Genomic DNA, 13,042 nt, shown 5'->3' on the forward strand with positions numbered 1-13,042 from the left:
CTTGTAAAGTCTCAAGTGGTAGATACCCTTTTGTTTCTTGTTTTTTGGCACATGTTTTGTAGCTTAGCATCTTTAGGGGTCGCTCTCAGAACTGTTCAGGAGGAGGTTTGTAATGTCTGAGCAGAGGATTTATGTCTTCATGAGACTCTTGAAAAGGACTGCAAGTTATATAAACTCAACACCTTCCGGAGCTGAGAAGGAATCTGAAATACTAAGATGCATCGGTGGCTCTGTATGCCTGTTGGCTTCAAATTGGTATTGTGATAGACTGACATTACTCAGTTATGTGTTTTTGCAGAGTTGCAATTGTAATGTTTTCCTTCTTCTTTTCGTATTATTTCTCAGCATCTTTTATAATTGATGACTCCTGAACCTCTGCTGTCTCTTAGTCATTGGGATTCATGCACCTTCTCAAAGATCCATCAGATGCATAGACTTCATCTGTTAAGACAACTAGAGTGAAGGTGGTAAGAGTTTAGGTATTCAAAGGAGATGATAGCTCTTTCTATTCTTTATTTTAATAGCTATAGCTAGCATTCTTAGTAAGACTGTTTCCCTCAGGTTTTTAAAGGTGATCTCAGAGGAAAATAATGCTTTACCACCATTATAAATACATAACTGGAGTCTTTTTCCTTTTCTTTTAATTTTCTTATCCTTTTTGCTACATTTAACTGCTATATTGCAACATTACCGCTCACATTTTAAACTCACAGAAGTTGGGAAATTCAAATGTATGGTTCCCTCGACAGCCATAAGTCTGCTATATTGCACATTACACTAGTAGTAAAAATCTTCCCTCTAAGATAGCAACTTTTTGTGTGTTTCTGCTTTTTCACTCCTTTAACTTTCTCAAATACTGATTTTCAATCATGGCTTAAAGTGAATTTTTACTGGAGAGTTGTGGATGAACTCCATTTGCTGGATGAACTGGGGGTGGGAGTGCAAATATCTTCTGAAAACTTAGTGAAGCTTTTAAAACCTGAAAATTTCCACGTAGTAGACTCTCATCGATGAATAGATAAATACCACACAATTAAACTAAGAGGTTCATAAATAGTTAACTTTGCCTTTCCATAATGATATCTTCTCCTGAACTAGGTTTTTAGTTATTGCCTGTGGCACTGCAGTTTCAATATGGCTCTTACAGCTTCATCTCTTCTCTTCTTAGTATGTTTATGTAAATAGGTTTGATGACTAAATGTCTGCAGAACTGTCTAATATATAGTCCTCATTTTTTTTTTATTAGTTTTTCCTCTTTTCTTATGAAGCTGAGCTGCTTTTGTTTAATGTAGTGTAGTTCAGAAGTGTTCATGTTAAAAGAATTAATCCCATGGTCAGTTCCTTTTGTTTGTTTGTTTTAATTCATTTGTATAGTGCTACAGTGAAAGAAATAAGAAGGGCCCTAGGTTTTATATGCATTGCTTTGCACTAAGGGAGAGGACGAAAACAGTTTAGAGGTAGACGGATCTATGTAGTAATTATTATTTTCAGGATGTGTTTGGGGGGGAGTAAATCTTCAGATCTTCTACACTATGAAGTAGAAAAAATAACTTTTGAGGGAAAAGATTAACTTGTTGTGGCAGCAGTTGTCGTCTTGTCTGGACTGACTTCTGGTGGGAGCAGGGAGGGTTCTTGTGTTCCATGTAAAAGTTAAAGCAGTGGTTTGGAGGAAGAGAAGCTCTTCTGCAAACTGGCCTATGTGAGGATGCAGGAAAGCAGCAGGAGCAGCTCACTGCAGCCAGAAAGTTGCTGCAGAAAGTGAGCCAGCAAAAGTACCATAGGTATTAGTTGCAAGGATTTTTGAAGAGGAGAATGAGAACTTGAAGCTACGCGGGAGATACGGAGAGCATGAGCTGTCACCAAGGAAGGAGGGAATTTTCACAGGAGCTGCTATGCTGGAGCCAAGCTGTAATGCATAAGGACCTAGACAGGCTGGAGGAATTGTCCAGCAAGAGCCTTGGGGAGTTCAAGGTGGACAAATGTAAAGTCCTGTTCTTGCAATAATAAAGGCTGGAGACTGACTGACTGGGAGGCACCTCTGCTGAAAAGGACCTCTCAGAGACCTGCACGCTCTATGAAATGCTTGAAGGAAAAAAAAAAAACCCAACAAACAGTTGCCATTGGCAATAGAAAGAATTGGACTTTGACCTTAAAGCTGAATTAGACCTTCCTTTTATTTGAAAGCTTATCCTTGGAGAGAAAAATAATCTGCAGGTTTGAATAAATGCAGTTAGTAGGATGTAGAAACTACAATAGCACAGACATCCTTTCTCAAAGCAAAGAATGGGAAGAATTGGCAAGCCAATGTAAACAATAGAGTGAAAAGATCAATGCAAGGAAAGTCAGCTCTTTTTGAAGAAATGGAGTTGAATACCTCCATAACCTGTCAGTTTACTGGGCTCCAATCATATTTATTCTACTGTTGAAAAGAAGAGAGAGAAGTGGAAAGGGTGGGAGGGAAGCAGTGGCTCAGGAAAAAAAATTAAAAAATGAAACCCCCAAGCTAATATTTGTGTAGAGTTATGTTATGGCACAGCTGATGGCTTCTTTTAGCTGGAAATGAAGGCCACCTGCCTTAGTGACTAGTAGTGATCCGTCCTCATGTCTGGAGTTTGGGTCAACGCCTGCCGCGCCTGTGCAGCCTAAATCTGCATTATTGCCTCCGGCCTCTGGGATTTCAGTTGCTAGAAGAAAACCGAAGTTGTGTAGCAGAAGCAGAGCCACTAATGAATTGTGGATGCAGTAGCATAGAGTGTATGTTGCACATATGGCAAGCTACCTGTGCGTGCTACATTTACCACTCCAGCCCAGCTAGACTTGTGTATCGTGCTCGGGGCATATGCTGTGGTTCTGATGTGCCCCAGTTCAGCTGGATTTGCTGAACATGTGTTGTAGGCAAAAGCTTGGTAGAAAAATGGAAGCCCTACCCCTTTGCATATATGTGTTCGTGTCTGTATCTCTCTTTCTTCCCTGTCTCATCTGCGTTTATGTTTTTGAGTTTGCAGAATGCAGTGGTGTTTTGATGCCTGAAATCTTTCTCAACTGGCTTGCTTCCATTTTAACAGCTGCTTCTCCTAAGTTTTGTTGCCCTGTTTCTGCATGAGTCACTGGAGTTACTGATAGGGAAATCTGAGGAAAAAAACATCTCTGCTAAAACATAACTAACAGTTAAGAAAAAAAACCTTGTGATAAATGTTTATGTAAATACATCATTTTAATAATTTCTTTGCCTTTATAAAGGACTCGGGTACAGGGATCTCTCATCCTTTGCTAGTGTCAAGACTGATTTATTCCAGTCCTTGGAATAAAGAGTTTTTCTAAACTCTTCAGAATGAGGAGCGAAAGTAAGGACAGTTGGATGTGGTCATATAGGGGAAGGAGGGAGTTCTGAATTTTTTTAGCCTTGTTGAGGAGGTGAATGAAGGTATCGGTCAGTTCTGAGTGGTGTGGGTTTTGCTGGTTTTTCATGACCTTAGCCAGAAACGTGTCTGATAAGACTGACTTTCCATAATTGCTGTTTTCTACTAGGATGAGGTATTTTACAGTTGTATCTTTTTTCTGTGATGTTTTCTTTAAGCATTTAGAGAAGATAATTACTGAGTGCAGCTTGACTCTTGGTGAAACCTTCAAAACCCAAAAATTTCTCTCTCAACTTATTCCTATGGTGAACCTGAATACTTTTAGAATTGAGCCAGAGCAGAAAATACTTTAAAAAGAATTTTCCATGGCGTATCTGTACACCTGTCTTAAAGTATTTAACTGTTTCTGCTGTGAGACAGGAAAAAAGATGAAGTAGACATTTTCCAGTCAAGATAGCAATGCATAATGATTCTTTCCTGCAAACTGAAAAAATCTTCTCTTTAGTATTTCTTGGTGAGGTCTGTTAATAACCTTTTATGAAAAACTTTCATAGTATGCTTATAGTACTTCTTGAATAGATGTGGCTGAACAACTGTAGGTTTCATTCCTGCAAAATCTTGTGCTGAAACATGAGATTGTTCTTAGTAGTTTTGGCCAGAAGTCAAATGGCTAACAGCAGTTGCCAAAGGAAAAAAATAGGAACATTGCAACATTTTCCTGAAGCTTCTTAAGTGTCTATAATATATGGCTCAAATATTCCTGAAATAGATGTTTTCTAGACATAACAGACTTTCATGATACTCTGTTACAAGAATTCTTCCTATTTCTGAATCCAAATACACCTTTTTTTATCTTCTGTGTCGCACAGCAAGTAGGTAACAGCTTAGCTACATATGGTGTAAAACAGTATCTGCTGTGGTTTATTTTGAATGAGGTCCTATTCTCATCAGTGCTTGTAGGAAGTATAAACAGTGACCAATTTTCTATTGAAGTGAAACAAAAAAGTGGACAACTTTATCAATCTTGGCATATTGGTGGTTTTCTTTCTTCTAGGGTTCTTCAATCTGCTCTGGTTTTCAGAGAAGGGATGGTCACTTCTTACCTTCGGTTGTTCACATTGCTTGCCTCTCTACTTTTCAAGTTTTTTCTGTTGTATCCTGTTGAGTAAGGTAGGCAGAGTTGCACATTGCTTCCTCACTTGATGGATTTTGGAGGTGAGGGGAAGTCAAGTCTTACAGGCCCATACTGTATTTGAGTGTGGTTTTGTTGTTTTTTTTTTTAAAAATACAGTAAAATAACAAAATCTTAGCATAACAATTCTTGGAGGCAGAACGCTAGTTAAGATATTGGTATGTGTAACTAATATTGGGGAAAAAAGCTGTAATGTGAAATTGGAATTGTTACCTGAAAATCTCCTTTTACTGTATTTCTCATGGTAGTTCTGCTGCAGTTTTGCAGATGTGATTTGAATAGCTTCTAGAATGACACCCTTCTCTGTCCTCTGCTGTATAAAAGCTCTTGTTTTCTCTCCCCCAAGCCCCCGGTAAGGAGGCCTGTTAATATGGGGCGGGGGGGGGGGGGGGAGAAAGAAAAAGAAAACCAAACCAGAGACACTCCCCCCAACCAAGACAAAACCCAGAGAAACAAAACGAACCCCCCCCCCCCCCCCCCCCCCCCCCCCAATATCTTCTTAAGCCTACTGGGAGGTGGAGGGAAAATTTTTGCTATGGAAAGAAATTCTTGGGCAATAAAATTTTGTCTGATTTCCTTTTATATTTAATAGAACGTAGAAAAGGAGAGCATTATTAATTGTAACATAAAGACATGATAATACTGTCTTAATTTTATATTTTGGAAGGGATTGTAAATCATACTTTGGCTTTTCTGTTATTTGATGTTTCAACTGATAAACAGAACTTTTTCACTTACACAAATACATCCTCATGTATGACATATGAAATGTGACCTTATTAATTTAGTTTGAGCTCAGTTTTAAATATTGTTATTTGCAATTAATTGATAAACTATGTTATCTAAGATTTAAACAAAAAAACATCCCCCCCAGTCCCCCACATGGGGGGGGATGAATCTTCCCAAAATCAGGAGGTGACTTTATTCCTGATGCTTATACCATAAATGTTAATTTGGAGTTTTCTTATTAATTATTTTTCAGTGATGTTATTACATGGTGCCTAATTATAAAGATAATTGGGGAGTGTTTTGCCCAACAGCACTGGAATTGAATGCAGATGTTAGTATAGCTGAGCCACAGAAATTAGCGGTTTTCCATCTTCTCACCTGCTTTCTTTTGCCTTTTATAGCCTGCAAATCTATCTCTGCCAATTTATTGCTGGATTTCTACAGCACGTTTCATGTGGAGGGTTGGAATTACTATAAGACGGGGTATTATTGTTAGTGCACAGAAAGGAGGGGTGGCTGTCCTCCTGGAAGAAATGTGGATGTGTACAGGGCAGTTAGTATGGACGTGCCTCGCTTTGTTAAATGTATTTAATGGCTGTTGCTAAATGAGATGCAGCTACTGATTTTTAGTTTGGTGTTTTGACTCGTACTATATTGTGAAATTGGTTTGCGTGTTGGAATTGTGTGGAATTGGAAGCTTGATGTGGTTTTATGCTGCTTAAACAACTAGCCTACAAGAGTGATCCATAACTAATCATTCAAGTAATAGCCCATGGTAGTCTTAATCTGCATCTTTAAACAGATTTTTTTTTTTCTTTCATTTCAAACTCGATATTTAGAGGCTGTTTCACTGTGGAAGTTTGTAGTCAGAAAACCACATTAAACTTAATTGAAAAGATTAGTACAGCAGGGCATATCTTGTTTTGGTTCAGTACAAGGATTTGTGCTAAAATGTGAAAAACTATATTTTTTTAAGCTGGGAAGATCACAGGCTTTTACTCATTTCAGTCTTCCGTGACAGCATATGAAGTCAGAATACTTACTGTGAAACGATAAAAATTCTTAAAGCATGTAGTGGGTCCCCTGACCCCCTCTTTTTTTTTTGTTTTTAAAGGTACGGTCAGTAAGAAAGTACTAATTTTTGTTTTAGTGGATCTTTAATGGTATATTCAGAATATGTGTTTGTACAGATAATATCCTACAGGCAAAATCACAGTTGTATAGCTTCATTAAGAAGTGATAAATATTAAAGAATTGATACTGTAATTGAATGACATGCTTATTATGAATTAATTGAAATACTTGCATATGCTTAGTATTCCATTAATTGAATGCCATCACAATTAAAAAAAAAAAATTGTGTAAAGCTTTTCTCTTGTTATACCAGTTACAAGCAAGGGATGCTGAAAATTCTTCCTTGGAACGAGCAGAAACATCGTGAAGAAGACTGGTGTGAAAAAGCAGAATGCAGGTAAGTATATAGAAAAAGCAAAATGTTTTTTTATATTTATGTACTTTTCAGATAAAGAATTTATTTACTAATTCTTAAAATGTGGGTAATATGCAGTAAGACTTGCTTCTTATTTTTGTGCACACTAACTTGTGTTTTCAGCTCTTAGTGAGACTGAGCAAACACTCTTTCATGTTACAGCGTTATGTTCAGTGTGATTATGCATTCACAAATGCATGTGAGCATGGGGAGAGGTTGCTGTTGGAAATCCTGATTTTTTTTTTTTTTTTTTTTTTTCCTTCCTTCCTTCTGCCGCATTACTTGTCAACCATAACACTACCATAGCAGCATTAATGGATCACAAAACTGTGATCACTCACTGTGTGAGGAACAGATGGAAAGCAGAGTTTGGGCACAGCTCTGTCTTTAGTAGGGAGGATGCTTTCTTTCATGATCTATCTCCTTTTTGGAACCTTTTACTAGTTACTTTGCTGACAAAAATTAGCACTTACTATGATTGGCATTTGACTCTCATGTAATTGTTGGTGTAATGGTAGCCTGGTTGTACCATTTTCTTTCAGAACAACCAGAAGTTTTAAGAAAAATGCTAAGTGAAAAAAAAGTAAGCAAATGTATACTTAAACATGTACGTACTTTTTTTTTTTAAAGGATGGTTGTTGAACCAGCTTTACAAGATGAAGGTGAATTTCTGTATGAAACGCAACGTGAGTTACTGAAGTACAGGACTACAGACCTTTCAGTAGATCTCGTTACCGATTGGTATTTGAGCAGAGCACAGGAAATTGAAAAATATGCGATGCAGGTGAGAATAGCAGTGAGGAAATGATGGGGGCTGACTCGGGCTGATCAGCCTTCTTCAACAGAATCCTGTCTTAATACGTATTGATGAGACACTTTTCCCTCAGTAATATGCACTGTGTCTCAATATTCGTTATGGCTTTTGATGTATTTGGTTTTCCTTTTGCAGTGTACTTACGCTTGCTCTAAAGTTTACTCAGCCAAATAACTGACTGGTAGGAGTGAATAGGAAGCCAGTAGATTCCCTTTCACTTGGCTTGCCGTAGCAGAGAGTAGCGCTTGTGTAGTCCATGACAAATGTTTCCTATTACATTTTATGTTTGTAGCTAAGGGAGGGAATGTTGTGCACAGGGTATCAGGAAACATGTTTTATTATCTGTCGTATGACACTGTGCCATATAAATCAATATGTGGCAGTCACACGTGTTATTCATACACCAATATTTAATACTGTCATGACGTCTTCCTGGTGGGTTTATTGTGTCTTTGTGAGACTACCGCACAACTTATTTTTGCTTTATTTTCTTCATATTTTAAAAACATTTGAAGCTCTATGTGGTAGAGATAAGCATTTCAAGTAAGAATAGAACTCATCACTGATGTGCTCCGGTATTTTATTGCTTCTCAAGCCAATTTAGCTGCATGAAAAGGAGGTTGACTGGAAGTAACACTATGAGTTAGTTCTGATGGGCGAGCTTTTTCATTCTTCAAGTTTGCAGTCCTCCAAGGCTCTTTAATCATAGTTCCCTGTGATCTTAACAGCCTATCAGTGGGTATGGAAATAAAAGCAACTTCCAAGGATCAATTAAATTACTACTACCATATAAATGAAATTGCGTTCTACTCTTCCAGACTTATGTCTGCCTCACTGAATACGTACAGCCAATATTGCATTCTTTGAAATTGAAACCGAATCTTTCATGTAAAGGTATTTTCAGTCATCAGGGAAAAAGGCTGTCGTCATCTTTGGTGAAATAAAATACAACAATTAAAATAATTAATTAATGGTCAGCTAGAAAAGTCATGTTACATGCCGAGGTATGCATAACTTCAGTCAGTTAACTGATTATCTTAGTTTAAAGCAATCCTTTATATTCTATGCAGTTAGATGAGGTGATGTATCTCTGTGTGTGATCTCCAGAAGAACTAAAAAATAGCATTCTCCTAGTTTACATGCATCAATAGATGCATCTGGATCAAAAGACCTATAATTACATCATCCACTAAGATTAAGCATTTTATTTGGTCTATTCCATTTGGGAATATAAAGGCCACAAAAACTTCTAGGAACCAAGAATTCCCTATTAAGTAAAAGGAACAGGGAGAGAAAATAGACATACAAATGGGACACAGATTGGACTTGAAGTTGTTTTTGGCAAACAGTTGTACAGCAGGGGTTTTTATGATTTTTCAGGTGGACTGTGCGCTGTCCCTTGTTCGTCTTGGCATGGAGAGGAATATTCCTGGTCTGCAGGTGCTTTGTGACAATCTGATCACTCTTGAGACAGTAGTTTATGAGACAGACGGTGATCGAACCTTAACTTTGAAGGAACTTGTAGAGATGAAAGACATTGAAAAGCTGAGACTACTGATGAAGAATGTAAGTATTTTTAATAAATCAGTAAGTGTACCTTGATTTACAGTAATTCGGGTTACCCTAGATCCTATGCATATAAAGATACTGTTAGTGGCTGACACTTTTCTGATGAACCTCCGTCTTTAATTCAACAAGAATTCAACACTTCTACTGTTCCTTTTTTTTTTGTTGTGGTGTTTTTTCTTTGCTGATTTGTTTTTAACAAAAGCTAAAATGGCTCAATTTTCTCCAAGACCTGTTTCTTCATCCTAGGCACAGGACTAAGCATTCATAAATCTAGTCTTTTGGAAGCTGTGAATTGCTTTTTCATTGGCCCTTTCTAAAGGATCTTTAGTGTAGCTGTTGGCGGTGCTGCAGATGTAACAACACTGAATGTTTTCCTTGGATGTTTTTTGGTGTCTTTAAATATTGGCAAAAAAATCTTAGTATTTGCCTCTGCAGCATATATGAGTTTTTCATTTTCTCTGTGTTCAGCCTGCACATGGATTTCAGAATAGAAAAAGACCTTTTGGAAAGGTTGAAAAATTCTTAGAGATGGAATGGGGCTCTGAAATTCAATCGAAGAATGCGTAAGCACCAGAGGAGAATATTTATGCGCTTGAAGCTCCTCCGAATTTTCAAAATTTTGCTAGGATTTATGTAACCACTCACCATTTATTTTTCTGTCTTGCATTCCTGCATACTGAAAGTAATGTTACTCTGACATGAATGCAAGCTGCTCGCTCTCTCATTCTGAAATTGCAGGAGGAAAACAGCTAGGCTTTCCTTATGTAACAGGCTTTACTCCTGTACTGCTTGGTTTCCCCAGGTCATTTGGTATCAGAAAGATCATGGATTGTTTCAGTGCTTTGTGATCTAGTGATACATGCACCAGTGGTGAATGATAGGCTTCAGCTGTTTTTTGTGATGGGTGAAAAGACTGTTTCAGTTACATTGATCAAAATACGTTCTGTTTGTTTTTTGGTTTTCTTGTTTGTTTTGGACAATGATGCTAAACTTGTTCTTTTTTTCCCCTTCTCTGTATATGATTGTGCTTTCCAGTCCTCTGATGAAAAATATGTGAAAAATGTTTATCAGTGGATGATCCCTTTTCTCCACCGCTGTGAAAATCGGTCCCCTGGTCTGGCAAATTCACTTTTCAAAGAGTATTTAGTAACATTAGCAAAGGAAGACCTGAGTCTACCTCTGAAGATATTTCAGAGTTCAAAACCTGCCGTAAGTATAGAACCCTGATGATTCTACTGTTTTCTTTGGAAATTCTTGTCCTGAAGAGGTGAATTCGTAAATAGGGTTAGCTCATCTTCTAAATCAGATCTTCTCCATGATCTTTCCCTTCTTCTTGGACTTGGGATTTGTTATGCTTTAGAAAACATTAATTAAAAAGTATTATAGCATAAATTATGATGCAAATAAACTGTCCTCAAGGAGATTGTCAAACTGATGTTCTACTAGATCACGATCATAATTACAAAAATTATTGTAAAGAGTTGTCTTTGAAGTAATTTTCTGGTGATGTGTTTAAATTTTTGACATACCTGCTTTTTAAAAAAAGGATATGAAGGAGTTTCATGATCTCACTAATTTTTTTTTCCTGAGGAATTTTACTAGTAGTAGATTTCAAGCTATTTCTTGCCCCGCTCCCCTTGCCCCTCGCTCCTTGCCCCTCTCTTTGCTCAACAAATGTGAAGAATAAAATTGGGGCCATTAGGATGCAGCCGAGAGTTCAATGAGTAAGGATTGAAGTTACCTTCCATGTGAGTATTTCCTGCTGCTTCTACAGTTTAAATTATTATTCCAGGGCACATAAGTACATTTTTGCATACTATTGAACATTCTAAGTGTACAGACAGAAATCAACCAGTGAAGGAAAACCACAGCTATTTTATATAAATGTTTTTGTACATACTAAATAAAACTGTTGTTTTATGATATGACATGATAAACATGATAAAAATGTTTGCAGCAGTTGCCCTCCTCTGCCCTGCACCCTCTCCACCTCCCAAATTCAAAAAGGGTATAGTGGTGTACCACTGTTCTTTCAAGTGTCTGCAGTGTAGAGAACTAGCCAAGTTATGTTTCAGGTTCTAGCTTGAACAGGTACTTCACTAAGTTGGTAGCAAGAGATCTTCTAGTTACAACTAAAGACAATTTATTTACTTGTAGTACACATCTTTTTATATTCAGAAGAAACTTAACTGTTGAGTTAGAAACAGAAAACTAAAAATGATATGCTTTCTTTTCTTATTAGTGTCAGCAAAAAATTATTCCTGATCAAGACCAGCTTATGGTTACGGCACTGGAATGTATTTATAGTTGTGAACGAGATGACCAGCTCTCTCTCTGTTACGATATTTTGGAATGTCTTCCACAAAGAGGATACGGGTAAACGCTTTCAGCTAGTTATTTGTAAATATTTTATATATGTTAAATATATTTGTGAATTAATACTTAAGAAATAGTTGTTAAATCACTAATGGGCTGGTGATGTTACTGGAATATTCTGTTGCTAAGTTGCCGTGGTCATATGTATGCTTGTGCTGCATGTATACTCTACCAAATAATGCAACAAAACATGATTTGAAGTAGCAGCCTAGACCAAGGCTTCTGTATTAGTTTCTTGGACTTTTATATCCTGGTGCATTCAGACCAAGTGTTAGTACAGGTCTTCTTGATGTTGTTACAGTTGGTGGCATCTTGCGCTTAGTGTATAAGCAGCAATATGGCCCTTTGAGAGAGGTCTCTATATAGAACACCTGTATGAAGGACAAATAATTCACAAGAAAGTGAAAACATGAGGAGATAAAAACTATTATCTCAGTATCTTTTACATGTAGGAAGGAGAGAGCCTGAGAAAAGTCTTAAGTAAGAAGGAAAAGCTCTGTTGTTGGGAGACTGAGGGACCCTCTAAATTTTAGCTATCCTTCTAGCAAGAAGCCAAGAGTTTTAATATTTCAAGCAAACGCATACCTCATTTTCAGCAGAAATGTTTCAAATTGCTTATCTTTATATCTGTGTAATATGAATTACATGAAGAAATTACAAGAAGTATGGAGAGATATATGCATATTTATTATTAATTGTATTATATCTTTGCAGGCCTGAAACAGATAAAACTAACACTCTTCATGATGAAGTAGATGAACTGGAACAAATTCTTAGGTATTTAATTTTGCTAAAATAATTCATGTATTCTTACAGAAGTCACTAGGCATAGCCAAGATCTTTTTTATGACAAGAAAGCAGGAAGAATATTTATCTTTGTTTTTAGTGCTGTCAGCAAGATAAAGTTTAAGTTTTTTGTATTCAGAACTTAGAAATGTTTAATGGTTTTAACTGTTTGAATATTATAAAACTGCACAGATATTTTCCTTGGAGTAAAAGTGTGGGTTGGGCTTTTTTTTTTTTTTTTCCTTTTTTGTGCCTTTTGGAGAGAGAGGAAGGTTACTTCTGAAATATCCAGGGAATTTGTTTTGATCTTGCTACTCTGTAGTGCTTTGAGTGATCAAAAACTAAAAGCTGTCTGTGAAGATGTCATCAGGTTATTGATATGCCTTTACGCTACAATATTATTTTTTTTCTGAATAAATAATGTTACTTGGCCTAATCCATACTGTTAGAGACTTTATGGAGACTGTTTGCATTTGCTGTACATTGTCTGAGACAGCTTTAAGACTGCTGTAGCAGAAGTAGTTGTACAACTGTGCAGGAGTCAAAAATGTTGACTATTCATTTACAGTGTGTCAGAGCTGTTGGAGAAACATGGACTTCAGAAACCTGTATCCTTTGTGAAACACACAAAGGACAACGCGGAGGAGGCACAGAAGCTGATGATTAGACTGACGAGGCATGCAGGTCGCAAGTGAGTATTTGAAGGGGAATGGGGAGTAAGGGGGAAA

General features: G+C 37.1%; 1 protein-coding gene across 1 annotated transcript in view; it reads left to right on the top strand.

Moving 5' to 3' along the window:
- Positions 1 to 13,042, top strand: part of NBAS (NBAS subunit of NRZ tethering complex) — a gene marked incomplete at both ends in the record, with an annotated part of 185,312 nt that overhangs the window by 40,278 nt on the left and 131,992 nt on the right. Inside the window, 7 exons of the mRNA XM_081997756.1 lie at positions 6,668 to 6,751; positions 7,400 to 7,553; positions 8,964 to 9,149; positions 10,188 to 10,361; positions 11,395 to 11,528; positions 12,243 to 12,305; positions 12,883 to 13,005. Of these exons, the coding sequence (XP_081853882.1) occupies positions 6,668 to 6,751; positions 7,400 to 7,553; positions 8,964 to 9,149; positions 10,188 to 10,361; positions 11,395 to 11,528; positions 12,243 to 12,305; positions 12,883 to 13,005 (918 nt within the window). The remainder of the gene's footprint in view (positions 1 to 6,667; positions 6,752 to 7,399; positions 7,554 to 8,963; positions 9,150 to 10,187; positions 10,362 to 11,394; positions 11,529 to 12,242; positions 12,306 to 12,882; positions 13,006 to 13,042) is intronic.

This window comes from Phaethon aethereus (genome assembly GCF_964289735.1).
Source record: "Phaethon aethereus genome assembly, chromosome: 3".
Classification (NCBI taxonomy): Eukaryota; Metazoa; Chordata; class Aves; order Phaethontiformes; family Phaethontidae; genus Phaethon; species Phaethon aethereus.